This window comes from Enoplosus armatus, chromosome 14 (genome assembly GCF_043641665.1).
Source record: "Enoplosus armatus isolate fEnoArm2 chromosome 14, fEnoArm2.hap1, whole genome shotgun sequence".
Lineage (NCBI taxonomy): Eukaryota > Metazoa > Chordata > Actinopteri > Centrarchiformes > Enoplosidae > Enoplosus > Enoplosus armatus.
In genome coordinates, this window is record NC_092193.1 from 9,602,844 (window position 1) to 9,624,665 (window position 21,822).

Genomic DNA, 21,822 nt, shown 5'->3' on the forward strand with positions numbered 1-21,822 from the left:
CCTCTATGAAAACATGATAATAAAACATTTCTTTAATTCGACTTGTGGGTGTAGGAGCATACGATGTCTTCGAAACATCATCCACTGGAACTTGATCACCACCTTCATACTGAGGAATGTTATGTGGTTTCTGCTTCAGTTGATAGACCACAATATCCATGAGAGCAATGAGGTAACGTCATTGATTCACAGTGTTGTATATATAAAGCCATTAGAAAGTCTTAACAAGTTTAGCTAGAAACAAAGTATTAGTATTTCTGTTGCAATTCACAAGTAACTTTGAGTCTTGTGTTTTCTTTTTCAGCCTTGGTGTCGATTAATTACAACCATATACAACTATTTTGTGGTGACAAACTTTTTCTGGATGTTTGTTGAAGGATGTTACCTTCACACAGCCATTGTGATGACTTATTCAACTGATAAGCTCAGAAAGTGGGTCTTCCTTTTCATCGGCTGGTGTGAGTATGTCCATGCTGACAGTGCATTAGCAACACGCTACTCAGCTCTTGGTTGTGTACAGTAGTGTTCACAGTTTGGTACACTTACTCTATTTGTCATTTTGAATGAAAATAGTAAATGGCAGTTGAAGTGTTTAGTCTTCAGTATGCATGAAGATGTATAAAAAACAGGATTTCTTATAGTCTAATAGTTTTTCTTATGGTTCAAAATGCAAATATTAGAACCCAAGATTATGAATTGAGTTTCATCAGAAACAGTAGTCGACAAAACATTTAACCTCAAGGTCTATTTAGCAGCTGTCCGAGAGCTTTGTGATCTTTATCTGCAAATGCTCATTTTTATGGTTCAAATTTCCATATTTACTGAACACTTTAAGGACTTTTCTCATCCATGTTGGTTTGTAATTTATTTTCCTTGGAACAGTAGTTGACAAAACACTCTCACCTTAAAGTCCATTTAGTGGCTGTACTGGGACTTTCAGCCATATCACATAATTATTTTGAATTATTATCAGTGTTTTGGATTAACTGTGAACGTACATGAGTATTTGTGACACAGTAGATGCTTACATATATTGAAAATATTGGTGTTAGTGTTGATGTCTGATGTCAGACATTAATCTGCCCAAAATGATAAGAGTTTCTCAGCTGTTTTAAATTAAAACCAGTTTTTAAAACAGCTGGGCCCCTGTTCAAAAGTTCCCCATTTCAAAGTGAGCTTTTGCTTGAATGACAGCACTTTAGTGAAGTCTGGTCAGCGAGTGAAGCGGAGGGAGACCCTTTAGTCCTTCAGACTTAAGATAAGACTTTGATTTTTTTAAGAGAACAGAGCTGCAGTGAAGTGTGCAAAATGTCTTTTTTTGTGCTTGACTTCCAGTGATAGAATGAGTTTTGAACATGTAGCGAATGTCCTGTCATGACCGCATAAATTATCTATGCTCACCTTGACTCAAGCTATTAGGAAACGCATGGTGTCAGAATATTCCATCCTGAAGCAGAAAACATGGAAACAGGCTTGTATGCTTCCCTGAGCCAGTCTGACAATCTTTTTATGTAATGGACATTGCATGTTCTTGTAAAAACAAACACAAACTTTACTGCATCTAGGTCATGCAGCAGAGCTTTATGAGCACAACAATGAAAAATAAATAGATAACTGAGCAGATGACATATGATTGGTAGTGACACATGGATGACATGATTATTGGCTTTAAAATAGAAGTAACCAAAGGCAGATATCACACGTATCAATCTAGTTTTAATGACCTAAAGTGATTCTTATCATGATACGATTACTTTGAGGATTATCTTTGAGGAAGGTCACCTCATCAGCACTTGAAATTCACTAAGCACTAGGTGTAGATTAAACTTGGTTTTTGTTTTAATCCAATATATCTGTGCAGCCACATATCCTGTATTTTCAGTGAAGACAAGATTTTGAAAAATAATATTGTATTGTCATTGATGATCTATTTGTGATGTAGAAGAGTAAAGAAAGTATAATTTGCTTGTTAGGGAAATTCACGTTCCATCAACAAAATATATATTTTTAGAAGGCTAAAAAGGTTGGACGCAGATAAAGGAATACTGTAAATGTTTAAAATGTAATATATAGAATAGAAGAAATTATGACTTGTCATAGGCGGATATTACTGAGGAACAGGGGGGTCTGAACCCCTCCTTCCTGGAAAAAAGATTGAGTTGTCCCCCTCAATATATCATTGTAAACATAACTATATCATTTTGAATAATAATAATATGCATGGAAAGCACTTGTGCTAATTATTGACACAAATAACATTGGTTTGATCCACTGCCTACCATCTGCCAAACCCCACACACACTAGTACGCAGTGGTACAGCCCTTAAGTTGTTTACCTGTCAATTATCCAGTATATCAGTATATATATAGTTCAGTGTTTACACTGGTAACGTTTTGCTGGCAGGCAGCCACAGAGTATATAATACATTTTGCAGTCAATCATCTGATCCACTTCCTCAATACATACAATACACATACAATGCAACACGTTTATTGTTCTACCAGCAAAGCCCGATTCCTGCCCCCCTCTCTCTCTCATGTCTGCATTACAAAATCCAGTCAGTTCATATTACAAGTTAGTAAAATAATTATCTCAGATAATTCCCAAGAAAAAGAAAAGCAGACGATGTCGGTATAACATCCTGGGCACTGCAAGAGGGTTTATTGACCAACAGACCCATCACTCTGTTGTTTTTTTGAAAACCATAAAGTTATAACTTCTTACTTACTTGGCTTAAGAAAATCGAAACGTTACAGTCGGGGCTTTCCCCCTCAAATCATGTTTGGCTGAGGTTACAGACTTTCCACAGGAAACACTGCAGTAGTAATGACGGTTTCCTTTCCATACATTTGATATATTATTAACTGTTAAAACAGTGCTTTTGGCAGCACTTTTGGTGTCCCCTTCAGGAATTGCTCTTAAGAAATGTTATGTTAATTGCTCCCCCCCCCCCCCGCTTCCCAAAACAGTGAAATGAAATATCGGCCCTTGAGTCATACTAAAATAGAAACAGGTAGCTGTAGTGAATGGACAACACATATTATGAATACAGGTAAATTGGTATAAGTATGAAGAATAATCTGTACAGATTCTTTTGTTCTTTCATCACAGCTGCATTGTAGAAGCCACAAGCCAGTAAAGAGATTTCTCATTGTGCCACTGATACAAGTCTTGAGAGATTGTTAATTAGAATTCATTAGGATATGATGGAAGTGGGGCAGATTAAATCTGTCTTCCACCAGAGGCCTTGATAGCTGGGATCGAAATAGGTTTAGACCTGTATTCTTTAAGATCCATTAAAGGTCATTTCACTGATCTTTTCAGCGTTACCTACATCTGATCCACTTTGTCTAGCTAGTTACAAAAACACATCTGATTTGTGCACTCACTATTGATATTTAGCTGGAAGATGTTTTGCTCATTTAGCTTGTCGGCTCGCTGGCAGAGTGAGAAAGTCAAGAATGAACTGCTTGTTTAACCCATAAGAACCCATGGTGACACCAGTGTAACACACGCTTCAAAGGCCCCAGAATCTTCCTTAACAGCTTTGTGCTTGATCTTAACTCATTAAGTCCCAAAGCGACATATACGAAACATCCTGGTGTGGTGGTCATGTCACAGTCATGTGACTGTGACTGGTCGGGACCTTTTCAAAATGGTGGTGTGACATGTAAACACAAGTGAAGGAAGCAACTAATTTCAAAAAGCCTGTATTTTGATACTAAAGGTAAGTTAAAACCCATTTAACGATTTAAATGCTTTAATAGTGTGTCCTGTATACAGTCAACCTCTTTTGACCATATTTCTTGAACAAATTAATGTAAAACAATAAAACAAGTAAATTTACCATAAACGCCCAATGTAACGTATATGTACCATCGCAGATCTTTGACATTAAGGGGTAGTATAAAAAAACCCCATCAGAAATGTCTTCAATGTGGTCCACTTGGTCTGTGGTGTATTCCCCATAATTTTCCTTTGAGGGGAAATGGGTCTGGGTTCTTATGGGTTAAAAGCAGCAGACCTTCCTTGAACTGCAGTCCTGGGTGCTTTGGTGATATTCCAAAGGGATTTACTTGAACATGCAGCAGAAAGCAGACACACGGCACAGTCTCCGAACAGTTTGCAAAATAATCATAACCTCTGAAATGCAGACCACATTAACATGAAAACAAATAAAGGATTGTAGATGAATACAATAGTTGCAAGTGTTCTAGTGTGAAAAAGTTCAATAAATAACTGAAAAAAGGGAACTCTCAGGTTCAAATGGTTGAATTTTATCATTGACGATTCACTTTTTTAAAGGCAGACTTGATAAAACATAATCTCTGGAGCCAAGTACGTGGCCATCCTCTCTCCCCTATTTTTGATATGCATTCACTCGACACCTCATGCTGATTTGACGGATCACTGTTGAAATGTGGTCCATGTTCAGTAGCGAGAGCTGCGGCAGGCCTACGTGAAGGACGGACAATTTAACATGCCACATATGCCATCTGTTTTGCCACATATCTAAATGTGGAAACAAATCTTTCTCATATTATTATGAGTAATTCTAAGTGTATTATTTACCTTGACAGAGTTTCATTTATAACATTTATTTTCAGATATATGTACATACATTATATCCATTATTTCTCCGCTGGACCTCTATGAGGGCAGCTGCTGCTGAGCGATGTATCGTATGACTGTGAAGCCAATTTAGGCTTAAATGCTGTTACTATATCTGATACAGCCCTGTAGCCCTGGAGCTTGTAGTCTTGTTATTTTTATACATTTTTATCCAGCGGCACAAAGTTATATGGTTCTACAAAAGAAATACATTCTGTGATTTTCACCTTCATTTTTCTGACCTACCAGCGCCACCGAAAAGAAAAACTGTTTGTAGTTAGTTATTTTTATTGAGCTTTTTCTAACAATATCCTATGCCCCTTATTCTGTAAATGTTTTATGTTATTTCTGACTATCTTTTTATTTCTTCCAGGTATTCCATGCCCTATAATAGTAGCCTGGGCCATAGGAAAGTTGTATTATGAAAATGAACAGTAAGTATGTAAGTTTCTTGCCAAAACCCTATAATGTTAAATGTCTAATTCGATGGTATTAATTGTTTCTTTTCTCCTGTCAACAGATGTTGGTTTGGTAAAGAACCTGGAAAATATATGGACTACATTTACCAGGGACCAGTTATTCTTGTGCTCCTGGTGAGCAACAACACAGGAAGTCATTGCACTGTTCATCCAATATGCCATTATTTTCACACTATTTGTTTGAACAATTCATTCACATAACGCGCATTTTACACTGGCATGAGATTTATTACTAAAGCCTGCTTGTAGATGTAAACTGACGGAAATATCTGCCCTGAGATGAAAATGGTTTTATAATGAAACCCATTTCCATCCTGCATCTAGCTTGTTGGAAAGGTGGAATTAATCTTCCTGATGGGTTAAGGTATTTCCACGCATAAGAATCCAGAAAATAATAAATTATATAACATCCACAGGAATGTATCTGCTAATGGCTGTGTGCGAGCTGTTACCAGCATGTAATAGTGCGGTGACCAGTCCTGAGTTGTGTGCTCCGCTAACACTGTCTTGTTGAGAGAGGAGGTGGCTTTGACTTGTGTTGCCCTCTATTCCTCCTACTCAGCATTTAATGAGCAGAGTCTGTTCACAGCAGAAAATTGCAGTTGGTGTGTTTCAGTGTAAAACTAACTATTCTGTGTGTTTTGTTTTGTTTTTTTTCTAGATAAACTTTGTTTTCCTTTTTAACATAGTAAGAATTCTTATGACCAAACTAAGAGCTTCGACCACATCTGAAACAATACAGTACAGGTGAGTTGATAGTGTGGATGCAGTGGCAGACTCGTGTATTTTAAGGGCATACATTAGTGCACTTCATTGTGTTTTCTCCAATGGAAGGGCACCTTAGAGGTCACTGCACTCAGTTTGTGGATGGTTTAATGGTTGTGTACAATATAAAAATGATATTTATCTGCGATGTTATAGGGCTGTGAAGAAATGCATTTTTAGCATCAAAGTAGCCAATTTAGAAAGCAGACTAAACCTTCACAATTAGTGTCAACATTTAAATTCTGACTTCATTTCATACAAATCTGTGAGGTTGATCTGCAAATATCCTCTCAGAAAGGTTTTTGGGGATCTAGCTCACAGATGCTCGGAGAAAAGGTAGATACATATATAGTAGAGATTAATTATTGTTCTTACAGCTTTTGCTATGCCTCTTTCAGGATAAGTGTTGCCTGTAACTGCAATTATTGTTGGTAAATCAGAATCAATAAATCATATTAACACCCTAAAAACCTATTTCTTTAATGTGTTCCACTCAAACATATTGATACTTTAAGCAGTAAATCATCTTTCTTTGGTCGGAGAATGGAAATAGTTTCCTACAACACTTCCTATATTATATGGCACATGCTCGAATTAGGTTGCATGGCAGTTTCCTTGCAAATCTAAGGTGACATTTCATTTCTTATGTTTCAGTAATCTCCAGAAGAAACTATGGCAGACATCAGGTTTTCAATTTATAGACATATAGACAAAAATGATATATGTGTGCCTGTCATATTTTCATTAAAATGAAGTCTAGACAAGCAAATTGACCTGAGTGAGCACAAGGTAGTCACAGTATTTCATGCAAGAGGCCATTTCATTTAGTCCCACCATGTTGGAGGTGGAAAACCTCTCATGTGTCTGACAAGACTTGATGAGTGAGTAAAGGCAGAGCTTTGGTGTTTGCTTGAGGGAGGTGAGCTGTGTGCAGTCTTGATTTATGTTGTGCATCTGACCGCTAAATTGTGAGTGTTTTCTCACCTTTTACTTTAAGTGTTTTTTCTCCTTCTGGGATTATTTAGAGAGTACATGGTGTTGACAGTGTCACAGCTCAGACAACTTTTATTCAGGCTTTTCAGGCTGGAGTTGGATTTACGGTTGTCGTGTGACAGATATGCTGACATGAGCCATGCAGGCTGAAGTGAGTGGAGGACAGGAGTGTCAGACATAAATTGTTGACCTAAAGTAGAGCACAAAATGCTGCCAGTTTTACCAGAAATGCATGAATGATATGAACAGTGGGGTCAAGGAAAGACAAGGGATTTTCTGTTATATTTAAAGTGCTTGTTTGGCACAGCATGTCAAGATTTTGTGCATAAAACATTTTTAAAACATGAAACACATGTTTTATAAAATAGAATTCCTTATAAGTAAATCGCCCACTTCATTTTAAACATTTTGGGTTCCCACATTCTTTTAGCTAGCTCTTTAGTTCATCAGAAGTCCAATGGGCAGTTCAACTACTTACCCTGTGGAAAAGACGTGCAGAACCTCCAAACCAAAATTAATTTATTACAACTAATTAACATTTACACCTGCAAGCTTTATGCATAACTGCAAAAACCGTTTAATAACCTATTTACGTTTTTACTTCAGACCTGATGATTTGTTTGCAAAAACACGAGTCTGCTGTATATTAATGCATTATGAAAATTCAGAAATGCATTATTACCAACTAAAAATGATTAAAAAAACTAATCAAAATGAATTTTTTGCAACCTGGCAACCCAAACTTTGTTCTTGTTAATGCCGTACATTTGATAAAGCATTATTATTAACCTCTTATAAAGCCATTAGTTACATCATATAAACCCTTAAGGGAATGTGGTTCTGTACCCATCTTGCAAACTAGGCTTCTGCTCTAATAATGTGTTGATATTTCGAGAAGCAAAGCGTTGGTGTGTGTGTGTGTGTGTGTGTGTGTGTTTCTGCCCAGGCTGCCACTGACACAGAATCATACATTTTCCAAAAATCAACTTGAATGAAATCCAAGTTCTTATAATAGTAATTTTATAAATGAGGCTGCTGATTTTCCATCCCTGTCTTCACAGAAAAGCCGTGAAAGCAACACTGGTCTTGCTACCTCTGCTGGGCATCACCTACATGCTCTTCTTTGTGAATCCGGGGGAGGACGACATCTCACAAATTGTTTTCATCTATTTCAACTCCTTTTTACAGTCTTTTCAGGTGAGAATAAGGATAATGACACAATGTGACACTGGGCAATGCTCAGAAAACCCACTCACACTGTATACAAAGGGAACAATGTGAACCATACTGATTTCTTAATGCGTTTTATCGCAGAGCCGTGTCACTTCTTACAGGATGACTTTTCGGGTTATGAGCCTTCTTGTGGGAAGATGATTTGAAGTAGCATCCTGGCTCTGCTTATGCACAATACAGCCCTCCTGCCTCATGTTCAGCGCTCTCAGCCGTTAGGATTAACAGGGCCACGTGGGCATGATTTCTGCTCTGTTTTTTTTTTTTGTATCTTTCTATCTGATGTGCTTAGATGTAAGACTGAGTGGGAGGAAAAAGGGATTTCAGGCATGGCTTCTTCCAGCCGAGAATTATATTTGACATGACAAAATTTGCTCCCAAAATTGAACCCTTAATTTATTTTGCGTTTTCTTCTCATGACTGCGCCATCTGAATTCTCTGATGTCTAATTAAGGTGCCAGTACACAATACAGCTGCGTTTACCTCTTCTAATAGCAATGTGTCTTATTCTGCAGGGGTTCTTTGTGTCAGTGTTTTACTGCTTTCTAAATGGAGAGGTGAGTCACTGGAGTTGCAAAAGACTGTCAGTATTTATGAATTTCATTAAATCGTTATTGTGTTTGTTGATTTATGATCTTAATAAAGCCCCACATGTATTTCCATGATTAGTTTAGTAATGTTTTTTCTAACTTCCCTCCTAGTCACAATTGTTGCTGAGTTCATGCAGGGGTAGGAACAGGTAGCTTTCATAAAGAAAAAAATAAACTGCTAAAAGATGTTCTGTTCGAGTAGGGAAATTGTAGCATTTTGATGATGGTCCTTAAATATGATTAAAAATAAACTTTAATTGAGCTCTGTCATTTTATTAAGATAAAAGCAAATTGCTGGAATTCCAGCTGTTTGAAAGACCTTAATGCCATTACGAGAATGACATATTTGTCAGTAACTGTGAAAAATGAAGGATCCTCTTTCTGCTCTCCCTCGAATTAAAGCTCGGGGATGAAGAGGCGGTTAATTCGATGAGGAGTTGTGAAGAATTTCACAGCTCTTGTACAGTTTTTTAATACAAGTTCAAAATTGGCATTTGCAAAAGTGATTGGCATTAAGGGATTGATTTCAATTTTGGACATTGAGATTTTGTGGACATTTTGTACTCACTGCCCTCATGCAGTAGATGTAGAGAGTTTTCTTGTTTGCAGTAAATTATACTCTTGTCCTCTGTTGATTTGATGATAAAAAGGGGTAAAATGCTTTTTTTTGGAGGGGAGCATGCCTTTAAATGCCTACATTTTCTCCACATTTCTATCAATTTTCCTAGTCAAATATTTACAGTGAATACATAATAATAACTTATTATTATTTCCATGAACCTTAAGATATTCTGTAAGAATTTCAACCCACACATTGTTCTTTTAATAATAAAATAGGATTTTGGTATTCTGTCTGAATTCAACACTAACAGGCCAGTTTGACATTTTGGGAAATATGCTTATATGCTCTCTTGCCAAAAGTTAGACGAGAAGATCGATATCACTCAAACAGTATCTATCTTCTCATTTAACTCTAGAGGGAATAGCTAGTCTGGCTAAATCCAAATGTTTAAAGAAATCCACCTACCAGCACCTTTAAAGCTCACCAATTGACATGTTTGTTTAATCGATTAAAAAACAGAATAACTAACAACTAATGTGTGAGCTTTAGATGTTCTTCCAGTTGTTATGCTAAGCTAAGCTAAAACATTTTTCAGACGTGGAATACGTAACTGGCTTCTTTTAGCTGTTAAAGTGATGGCTGGTGGTGCTTATTCAGACCAACATGTTAAAATGCCTTCAGATTGATGCAAATGGCTGTATGTCTGAAAGGGGCTTAACAGTCTTCTGGCTGTAGCTTCATATTTAATAAACAGATCTAAGAGTGGTAATGATCTTTTCTTTATTCTCAAAATGTCGAACTAGTCCTTTCAAAAAAAAAAGACAAGGGAAATATTATATTAATCCTCAACTTTTTAGGTACGTTCTGCGGTGAGGAAGCGGTGGCACCGCTGGCAGGACAACCATGCCCTCCGAGTGCGAGTGGCACGAGCCATGTCCATCCCTACGTCTCCAACCAGGATCAGCTTCCACAGCATCAAACAGACCACAGCTGTGTGACCAGGGAGCACGTAATCTCCACTACAACATCTATGGAGCAGACTTTATGTTTTTGTCCAGTGCAAACAACGAAGTGATTTCTAGAACAGACTGATTCCTCAAACAAGGCCACGATGTGTCGAGTGGGACTGAAGAGCCACTTCTGTTGTCTGGTGAGAACAAGTAATAGCATCTAAAAGTACACTTTGACAGCACATGACCTATTACTGGACACATAAGACTCTTGGAGGATTTATCTCCCCCTTGACATTAGAGTATTTAAAAGACATAAAAATGGCATCTTCATCAAACTGTCACATCACAAGAAGTCTTATCTTCTGATCTTACAGTGTTCTTATTGCTGTCATCTCACTGCTTAGTGGTTATTAGTGGAGTAGGATACTTAGACTCTTGTAGACATCTGCTCCATTATTGTTATTTAGTGGGAAGGCGACAAGGAATCATTTTTATTAGACACATTGACCAAGATGCACTCAAAACGTTTCCAAAAAAGCCATTTCTTTTTAATACGATGGATATCAAAACGCAAAAGATGCTCTTTGAGTTAACTGCTCTTTGGCATCAACAGCTGCTTTTGACAGCTAGGAAAGAGGCTTTGGGGAGAAAGAGGGTTCACCTGAATTAAATATCAAAAACTATTCAGTGTAAAAGGCATGAGATTCAAAAGAGGCACTGCTCTCTCTTGTGAAAAGGGATTAAAAATGATATAGTGTGAAGTGAACAATTGGTATTCACCTCACAACCAGTGGTGACACGTTTTTGTCAATATGAGCTAATGATTTTATACAAACAAGCCATGCTAATGGAGCTTTATAATGTGCCCTCAGAGCAGTCACAGTCTACTCCTTTAAATCTGTGCTCCTTTTTACAATGATTTTTTTTTGTCTTGTACTGTACTGTTGTAAACATAGTTAAAATACGTGTTCCCCAGCTAAGCTTCCTCTCTGTTTCCACCACTAGTTTTTGCTACCCCTTTGTCGGATTTAGCTTTTTTTCTCCTCAGAGAAGGAGGGTGTGACCATAAAGAGCAATTTAATGTGATATGTGTTCTCCCTGAGGCTGATGGAGGAGCGGTCCCAAATTAAAGCTCTCTTCCAAACGAGTAAAGCTGAGATTATATATATATATTACTTACTGAGTTTGGAAAGTGATTCTAAGTAATTTGTGTAATGTATGTTAAGAGCCATGCATGGATTTATCATGCAGGCACAGTGGAAGCAGATTAAATTCTTTTAGCTTAATGAAATCCTTGTGGCTTTGTAGTAATCAGTGTCACAACTAAGCTGCTGGTTCAAGAGAAGAGAAGCTTGATGAAGTGAGCACCAATTGCGTCCCTAAACACTTGTAATGCCAATCCTTACATCTGCTCAGGCTGCTCACACAATAATGGGAACAGCCATCTATCTGTATGTCAAACTGCAAGAAATACTTATGTTTTCTGCAAAAGGATGAAGAAGGGAGAGGAAATATTAGTTTTGAAAAGGATTTGGAAGAATCAAAAAATCTGAATTATGTTGCTAAATGATGATGCTCCTTTGTGTGACTTCCACTGCATAACATCAGAGAAGTATTTCTGCCTGTCATGTGGTACGTTTGAGAATGTTTAAAGGAATAGTTTGACATTTTGGGAAATACGCTGATTTGTTTTTTGTTGCAGAGTTTGAAGAGAAGATTGAGACCATTCTCAAATTTGTCCATTAAATATGAATCTAACAGCCAGCAGACGGTTAGCTTAGCTTAGCTTTCAGACTGAAAACAGCTAGCTTAGTTCTGTCCAAAGGGGTATCTGTTGGCTGCCTGGCGACCCCATAGAGACAACAAGGAAGTCACTGCTCCCAGCCAAGAAATAGTCCTGCACCACATAACAACCATGAAGACCTTATGGCAGAGGTTAGCTGTTTCCCTATGTTTCCAGTCTTCATGCTAAGGTAAGCTAACAGGCTGCAGTCATTCTTCTAACTCTCAGTACGAAAGCAAATCCGCACATTTTTCAAAATGTCAAAGACTTTTGAATAAATACTCTTATTTTGTTTTAGTTTGGTTTGTATTTATTTGTTTGTTGATTGATATTTCTGAAATGTTTTGATACTTTTATCAGGATTAAAATCCACTGGATCTACTGTGGAGAAAAAATACAGGATTTTTGTGATCAAATTTGTTGGAGCGTGTTGTATAGAACATGAAATATTTCATCCTCGTTGTAAAAATGTACATTTTATATTTGTATTTGTATTTATTTATTTTGTAATTTTTTCTTACATTACAGAAGACATTTTTGTTTTTTGTTGATGTGCTGCTTAACTGGACTAACATTAGCCGTTACATCACATGTAATCTCTATAAACAGATGTCTGCATATGAATGCAGAATCTGTAGGCAAGGGTCAAGATTTTGTTATCGGAAGTGTTCTGGTTTCCGTCTGTAGTTCGAGTGGTAATGACCAATCACGTTTGAGCGGGCTTTGGTTGCATGAAGATAAACAGTCCATGTGGAGAGCAAAAGAAGCAAACGCATTGGCCGAAATCGGATTGAACTTTTTTTTTTATCAATCTTGGAACCCTAGAGATTAGCTTTTTATTAGCCGTTTTAAGATTGCTGTAAACAATGACTGGCGCATGGGAGAGGAAGTCTCGGCCCAGATTTCCGTTATCCATTATCCAGATATCCGCTGGCTACACCATAAGCCCAGAAACATTGCCCCCAGAGGCTAAATGGTTGTTAGACAATAGTCGATTGGTTCCGAGATTGTATCAAATGTTGAACATCAAAGTGATTTTGATGTAAATATGTTATTGTTTTACCTGACTTTCTGTTTCCAGCATCACAACTTGTGCAGTTGAAACGCTGCACACCTCTCCATGACCTCATGAACATACATGAACATAAAAAGGACATCATCTAATAGTTGTGAAATATTTTCATACAAAAATAAGAAAACAAATCATTTATTCAAACTCACCAAAGAGACAAACCATGTTTACCAGCATCCAGAATTTTATTGTCTACATATTTCTATTGTTGCCACTGCACTTTGTAGACCAAATCTTGTTGACCTTATTTTGTACACCATTTATTGTACATGATGAAATGTATTCAACGCGGTGTGATGTCAGACTTGTTAACTTTACTGTACATGAATACGTTACTGATTTTAGGGAAAAAGTATTTGTTGAACCACACATGTTGCCTTACAAACAAAAGGAAATGCATTTTTAAGCTAATGTCTATGTAAATGATGTATCATTGTCTTACTGATAAACATTTGTACATGCACATGTGAAAGGAAAAATATTGATTTGAATTAAAATGATACTCTTATTTTTGCTCTTTGGCTTTTCATCTTAAAGGTCTCATATTTTCGAGGGAGCTCGTAAACAACAGTGATCTGTGTTGACATGATGCATCATGTCTATTCAGTTACACTGGGCAATATAATATTAGCTACAGATTGCATTAATGGGATCTGTTTAGTTGATTCATTTGCTATGTATCCCCCTCTCGCCAAGCACTGCATGAAATAGATGCAGCAGTCTTGTAATGACTCACACAAATAATCATTCTTATGATAGAGTAGACTGCTGCAGCTTCACTGGCACGGTCGTAATTGTCTAACTTGTAAATAGAGTTTTCAGTGATGGAAGTGAAGATACCCCGAGGGAGCGCCTGCTAGGTTATGTAATATGAATGCAGATACAGTTTCATACAATTCAGGCTGGGCTGGAGTGAAGTGCTCCAGTACTGCCTGTACCCAGAACCCTCAGGACTCAATGAGTTATACATCCCCAAACAATTAGCTGAGGCTTGTTGTGACAATTAATGCTTTTGATGGTTGACAACAGTATGAAAGGCGGACAGGGGATGTGACGTTCTGGAGTGTACCAATGCCAGAGGCGGGCAGCACATCCGCACTTCATTGTGGATTGTTTGCCCCGAGCTCCTTTGTGTCTATATTAAACTGCATTTCACCAGTCATTACCTCAGCTAGAAATAAATGACTGGCATGACAGCCCGAGGCTGCCACTACAGTCTTAATGTTTTGTCATTTATAATGCATGATGAGGTGTTTCTCATTACATTATGCATCAATCTGAAAACAAAAAAACACAACCAAGATAAGATAAGATTATGTATGTTTCTAATCTCTTAATGAGTTATTGCTTTTAATTAGAAAGGATGATCTCTTACAGATCCTGAGTGGCAACCCTGTCAATTTTACACATAAATGTCAGTTTATTTGTCATTGGGAGTGCTGCTCAGCCTGTGAAAACAGCTGTATAATGTCTTCTGTTCCTTTTGAGGAGCTTTGTCAAGTGTGACAAGAGAATCTTAGAAAGGATCTTAGAAGTACCTCCAATTGCCTCCATTCCCGTCTCCACCCTAGAAACTTCCAACCAGACGCTAAAAGGAAAGTCTCTTCTATGTTCTAATTATTAGGATTTTTTATATTTATTTGTTCAAATGTTGGAATTATATTTCTTGTATTCAGAGGAATACAAATATACTGTGGCTCAAACCTCTGGCTAATAAACTGCACAGTGGCTGCTGAATATATCAATCAAATTAAACCAAAGAATGTCAAATGAGAACATTTTATTTCAGAATTTTATTTCCCCTATATGGGCTTTTGGGAGATGAGGTTGAGTACGATTAAGGTGCACTTTAAACAGCATTGCGCTTCACGAGGAATCACATTAAGGAAATGATTCCAATATGATACAGCTGGTTCACTGAATTACTCTGGCTGAGCAGTTGAGTCGAAAAATATCCCCACCATAAGCTGGTGCCATCCTGGAGGTCCAGTGGAAAATTGGCTGTGCACAAATAATGGCTAAATATATAACCTAACGCTCAGGCTGGAAGAGGAGAGTTGACTGACAAAGATTGTGTGATGAAGGTGAGCAGACCAGAGGAGGAGAGATGCTTGAAAAAGCTATTTGTGGTGAACGTGAAGGTCATATTAATGTTACAAATTAAAATAGTTCGAGTGGATTTGTTTCCAAATGAGTTAGTCGGTGGGCTAGTCATTATAAGTTCATGCTGTGAAGCCAAACATCATTCAAACCCACAAAACATTTTAATTATAGTGTAAACTGCCAACGTTACACTCTTACACTCACTTCTGAACTTTGGGGAGACAAGACATCTAATCATGTAATTTCCCCCCGGGGATCAATAAAGTATTTCTGATTCTGATTATTTCAATTTGAAGGAATAGTGAAGCTTAAAAAAACATGGGTTTAAACTATGTTTTAACACTATATACATATACTGTATATATGTAGCTTCAATGAAGAATTGAAACAAGCTGATATGATCCTACTGTTAGTGGAATAAAAGCATTTTTTCAACTTAAAGCTACTTGAAGGGAAATAAATGGTGAAAACATAAGGGGCTAACTGTCTTTAGCCTCCAGCAAAACACTGAGTTGTAGTCAGCATGAATACACTGATATTTGTTGGTGTTGTTAGTAGCTGCCAGCCCAGCCTATAGCAAAGAAAGTGACATTTCATGATGCAAAGCAGCTCTTTTAACAACATAGCAGTTAGCAAACCACAGTGAGCTGATAAGTAAGCTAGCATGAAACACCAGACTTCTGTAAACACCAAAAAGTTCAAGCAGCAGTGTAACAGCACAAAATGAATCATAATAAATTATGTGAGTAGGTTGTTTTATTTCACTTTAATGTGGGTTTAAAAGAAAGAGAGAGAGAAAAGGGTTATTCAATGGCCTGAAGACAGTGAATGCTGTTTTATATTTTGTTAATTACACTGATTATTAGAGTTCATTTGAAGCGCTATATATCGGCAATGTGAATGAAACTGTGCCACTGGTTGGATCAAATGGAAATTTTAATTTACAATGACATTCAATTTCGTGGCACCAGCAGGATGGATGAAATGTGACAGGTGAATCTCAGAGATTTATCATGATCTCATTTGTGTGTTTAAAACAGGACTGGAGCTTTGAATCTGTATTGAATGAATCAAACGTGAATCAAGCTTTAAGGATTCTTCATTCATTCAGCAAATGACATGTTTTTCCCCCCACAGTGTTCACTAAACCAGTGTAATTAGAGTGAGGAAGAAGAAATTATCTGGGCAACAGCTCTCTCTGCTGGCTAAAAGGAGGAATTACTACTACAAATTTGCTTCATGTGATGGATCCATTTATTCAATCTGTATATGCATATATTGTTTTAATGCACCAATCATTTTTCAGATGATATACATTTATAATTGTATACTTTATATATATATATATATATATGTATATCTTTTTTTTTAAACTCCAGTTCACGTCTGTAAAAATGTCTAAAAGAATCAGCAAAAAATCAACAACAATCATTTCTGTCTGATCGCTTTCTTACTTTCCTTGTTTTCCCCTTTAATTTGATCTTTAATTTACACTTTATTTTGCCTATTTCTTTTTCTAGAGACATAAAGTGTTGTCTATTGTACACCTGGTGATCAGGTGCGTAAGAAAATTAAATCATGCAAAAGAAAATCTCTTAGTTTCAGCACACTGTCAGCACTGAAGTCCACGATTGAAAAGATGTTTTTCTGTTGAGCTCAGTACTGACAGTGTGCCTGAATTCAAGTAACATAAAGTGTGTATAATTCTGTCTTATCTAACATTGTAAACTGTCTCTTGTCAATAAACCACAGATAAGGAGCATCGGTTTGAAAAAGAGAACACCATCAAAATGAATTTATTTATTTACCATGATCTACAATATGAGCAGGGGGTAATGTGCAATGTTTGCACAGCATCAGTTCTAGAAAAACAAGGTGAAATATTGATGAGTTATAGATGCATCCGAGATGCATGGAAATGAGAAATATACAAGATGGGATTTACAGAAACATGAAGATCTCCTGCGGTCAAGAATTCAGGGTCTTGGTTTTCTAGTGAGGAAGAAACAAACTCATTACTCACTCATATTGATTCATATTGCAGAGTGATGTGGCATCAGAATGACAATGACGTACCGTTTTTAAGATGCCATAATGTGCTTTACAAAAGCTTCATAATTTATGCATCCATTAGCATCCTCTTGGTTTTGCATTAGCTGCTCCACCTCGTCCTCCCTCATCTTCTCACCTGTGGTCCATAAGGAAGAAACCAGGAGAACTGTCAGCTCAGTATGTTTTCCTTATAATGACGGCTTTATAAAATCAGTTTGCGGTAAGACTGTTCAACTCACCCAGTGTTGCCAGGACGTGCCTGAGCTCGGCTCCCATGACGGTGCCATTCCCCTCCTTGTCAAATACCCTCAGACCCTCCACAAAGTCCTCATATGTTCCACGGTCCTTGGCCTTGCAAATGTGTTGGTGTATGGGCAGAAACTGGTCAAAGTCAAGCATCTTGGTCTGCATGTCTGTGGAAAATAATGAAAGTGCTGATTTTACCGAAGAAAAACAAAAAAAGCTGGACCGGTTTCTGTCATGACCAAACTTTATTTGATCCTTTCTCTGTATTCGACAGAGGCTGAGCATTAACACCAGTCTGACAACAGGGGAATCACTCTGCATAATGTGCATACAACCCACCTTCAGGCTTGGGCTTTCCAAGGACATGCATGATCTCCACATTGGTAGGATTCTGTCCCAAAGCCCTGATCAGGTCACCACACTGGGCATAAGTGATTTTCATCTCGTTGGCTGGTGTCCTGTCAAACAGCTGGAAAGCATCTTTGAAGTCTGTGAACAAAAAGAAAAACAGGTGATTCCTTTTGATTTCTGATGATCCGAGAGAGCAGAATCTTTGAGGACAGGCCTTGAAGACGCAGCAAAGTAATGATATATATATATATATATATATATATAATGACACCCCTCGGATAAAAGGGTCCTTTGCTAAAGACAAAGCCAAAAAAAAAGAGTCCACTCTACCATGTTGCTTTCATCTCCTCTCAAAAGGGATCGATTTAGATGTATGTGTTCATTCTAAAATAACAGATCAACCTCAACCTCAACCTCAACCACTGTATCATCCGGTGTTGTTGAACGTTTCTCACACACTAATGGAGAGCATGATCACACAAACCATTGATTCCCTCAATAAATAGCAGTCCATGCAACACAAACTGTGACAACCACCTCAACCTTACCCTCAATTTGCTCGGGGGTGAATTCCAGCTGCAAAGATACAAAGCACACAAGGCGGTCAGAAGCTGCTGATCATTCAGGGATTAGTACAGTTCACAAGTCAAGTGAATGGGATTGACAGCAGAGGAAATTACAGAGGAATAAGCGTGACCCCTGACCTTGACCCCACCTTTGTTATGACATTCTAGCAGATCTAGTTACAGTCTGCATCTGTTCCAATCATAGTGCATTGTTTTATCAGTGACCTTGGGTCTAACACCTCCCTCTTGCAGTATGTATACTGCCTGCTGCTGCCAGCTTCATTTGAGTTTATTTTTAGATGCAATATGTGGCAAACAATCTTTGGTAACTATAAACACCACCGGGGTACAATCTCAACGCGGCCAAACAGAAAGATTAAGAAACAAAGACGTTCTGCACAGTTTTATTCAGATTTACATTCATTGAGATGCACTCATTGAAAACATGTGTTGCTAATTCATCAACCACTCGCTGAGTGAAACATGAAGGCAGTTCAAAACTTTAATGGGGACCCTGTGGGGAACTCTTTTTTCCCTCATTTTTTATGAATACTTCACAGTACGAAAGGGGCTTTAAAAGACCAACACAAGTTTTTTTCTGAAGTACATATCAAAGGGATGTAGGGTTGTAGGGTCAAATCAGTTGTACAATACAGTAGTTTGGTGCTCTATACCAGAGAAAGAGATCAATGTTAAACCAACTACTGTCTGTAGGGGTACTCAGTTTTACAATCACATTGCACTCCTGTTTAATGTGTTACTCTAAGTCTAAAAATAAAAAAAATTGTTCTGAATATCCATGACAAATGTTGACTGTTTATACTCTACATGTATATTTTGGACTCCCGTCAGATAGTGGCCACAGTTTCCGTCTGATGTCTGGATATCTACAAACCCCAGCCCCCTCCATGAGGCTTTGTAAAAATATTATCCAAACACTTATCTGAGCATGTTTAAAGATGGATGGCAATGGATATAATTATCTATATTTTTCTTCCTCCCGGTTTTTCCACCCCTTTTGCCCTCAGAGAACTGGTGCGGGTGGTCTGCTGTGCACAGACATAATGAAAATCATATTTTGTGGCTTTAACCGCGCTCCATTGTAACATGGCGGCTCGCTCAACCAGGAAAACATTTATCCATTGAGAAGGGGCCAAGTCAGCAGAAGATCTTTCCATGATGTCTGGTATCAGCTAGTTTGCCTCTGAACCTAACAAGAAGGCACAGCTTCTCTGTCTGTATAACACAATTTGTTATGAATGTTTTATAGAGATGAAATAACTATGAATGTTTTACAAATTGCCAGCATAACCATAACCCATTCAAATGGGTGTACAGTCTTGTTTTGCTTGCACTGCCACGTTTACGTCACATGGGGTCTCTAACTAGTAACCATTGAACATTTCTATGAAATTTCCCTATTAGTAATGATCTAATTGTGAGATAAACAGAAATGCTACTATGCCAGTGTGAGTAATCATTGGTCATTTAAAAGATTATAACACTGTCTCGATCTACAGCCGATTTACATTGCTTGACATTGCTGTTTTTGTTTTTATTTACCGTCACTGATGTGGGGTCAAACTCCGGGGTCTTAGGGCGCTCAGGCTCTGGGGGTTTGGGGGGCGCTGCTGCAGCAGGTTTCGGCTCTTCCTTCTTCTTGGGGGCCATTGCAGGAAGCTCTCAGGAGTCAAAGGGAAGGACTGACACACCAGAGGGATCCAGCACACTGTGGGTGGAGGTGGCCCATTAGAGGTTAGGTCCCTTTATCCACTGTCCACAGTTGTCATCTCCACCCCCCTTCCATGCCAAACCACACTGCCAACAATAGGGGGAGGACTATAAAAGGATATGCCTTTGTGCTTCTATTTAAGACAAAGGCTGTTGTGTGTGCGTGTACATCATCAGGATATGGATGATGCAAAACTATATTAGCTGAAATCCCAGGCCTGGTTCTGTTAAGGCTATTTCCATCAACACCACCAGTGAGACCTTGTGTAACCGCCCTTATCTCGGACTGCTGACCTTGCTCAGTGAAGTGTGGTGGTTATTAGTGAGGAGGGGATGACGAAAATGATGATTGCTGAACAAGAGGGGGGTGAAGTTTAATTTACAATGTCACAATGCTGTATGATGAACTGCAATTATCCCTGATTATTATTCAAAATTGCAAACAATGTGCCGGGACAAGCCTTTTTGATGACGATTTGTCTGGTCTGATCAGAGAGATTTACAGAGCATTAAACTTGCATTCCGCCCCAAAATAGGATTCACAGAATGTTGTTTCTGTCTGATCTCAAGACTGTTTCGAGTGTAGTTATGTGCGAACGAGCCTCTCTCAAGAACATAGAAGTCAGGAAAGTAATCCGGGATGACACTAAGTGCCACTTTGTGAAGCTGCCATTCACACTTGAATGGAGACAGAGGTTGTAGACAGAGTGGCAGCCAGGGTGGTGTTCGCATTGTTGTGAAAAAAATATCATATGAGTGAAAATACTTGAGGAAACATTCAATTCATTTACAAATGAATTAAGAGTGGAGCAGCGTCTAAAGGCCATTCATATTAGAAGGTTCATTCAAAGGCCTTCCTCCCAATAACAGTTGTTAGACTGCGTCCACACTGTGACTGTGTATCTACTTATAAACACACTGTAAAAACATAAGCACATACTATCAACCCAATAGAATGGAGACAATAGAGCATTCAGTGTTAATGCTCATAAAGTATGGAACAGCCATCCTGGTGATTTGGGGTTTGCACCTACACTAAATTAACTAACTAAATGTTTCAATGGATTTCTGTTTACTTCAACTTCAGTTTTTTTTCTTCTTGTTGTTGGTGTGTATTTCTGTGTGTTTTCTGCACCAACTGCTTTTGCATGAGGCTGTGCTTCAAAAATATTGAATAATTTTGAAATATTTTGAAATGTGAAATTGAACCTGCAATGTAGTAAAAAACGGTAAAACTAGTAAAAACTCCCTAAATTAAAATATTACCAAGGATGGCGTGCTTAATCTCTGTGAACAATGTGGCATTTCTTCGGGTCACAGTAGGACAGCTTATTTAAATTTCATGACAGCAGGTAAGACTGAAGTCATAAATAATAATCATAATTACCATAATTATGAGGACTGAGTCATTTATTTCACAGCCTATAGTCCTGCAAGACTAAAACTGGTTTGTAAATTTGCTTTGTAGCTGTTGTCATAAGGAGGATGAAATACGATCAATCCATAAATAAAGAAAGTAATTTCTCCTGCAGCTTCAAAGGCTTGATAAAGCTGAACACTGAGAAATCCATTAACAATACAGTGATACAAATTCATTCTTGCACTTTTTCTTTGCATCTTGTATCAATGTGCCTGATAAATGATTTTTCACCCAGCTACAGGCCATCTATAATCGCACAGAGTTTATTACATCCCTTTGTCTTTGCACTAACAGATGTTACTCGACAGCTGCTC

At 37.9% G+C, this 21,822-nt stretch overlaps 2 protein-coding genes across 2 annotated transcripts in view; one reads left to right on the plus strand and one right to left on the minus strand.

Moving 5' to 3' along the window:
• The window catches only part of LOC139296076 (corticotropin-releasing factor receptor 2), a 30,550-nt gene extending 20,321 nt beyond the window's left edge, over positions 1-10,229 (plus strand). The window contains exons 5-12 of the mRNA XM_070918362.1: positions 55-172; positions 305-458; positions 4,986-5,046; positions 5,133-5,205; positions 5,753-5,838; positions 7,911-8,046; positions 8,595-8,636; positions 10,089-10,229. Coding sequence (XP_070774463.1) covers positions 55-172; positions 305-458; positions 4,986-5,046; positions 5,133-5,205; positions 5,753-5,838; positions 7,911-8,046; positions 8,595-8,636; positions 10,089-10,229 — 811 coding nt within the window. The remainder of the gene's footprint in view (positions 1-54; positions 173-304; positions 459-4,985; positions 5,047-5,132; positions 5,206-5,752; positions 5,839-7,910; positions 8,047-8,594; positions 8,637-10,088) is intronic.
• Positions 10,230-16,037: 5,808 nt separating this feature from the next.
• Positions 16,038-20,068, minus strand: myl13 (myosin, light chain 13). Its single transcript, XM_070919601.1, has 6 exons — positions 19,921-20,068; positions 18,340-18,367; positions 17,780-17,929; positions 17,434-17,607; positions 17,219-17,330; positions 16,038-17,134 (listed from the first exon to the last, which is right to left on the minus strand). The coding sequence occupies exons 1-5, from the start codon at positions 20,026-20,028 to the stop codon at positions 17,224-17,226; spliced, it is 567 nt and encodes a 188-aa protein (XP_070775702.1). The 5' UTR covers positions 20,029-20,068; the 3' UTR covers positions 16,038-17,134; positions 17,219-17,223.
• Between the last annotated feature and the right edge of the window lie 1,754 nt (positions 20,069-21,822).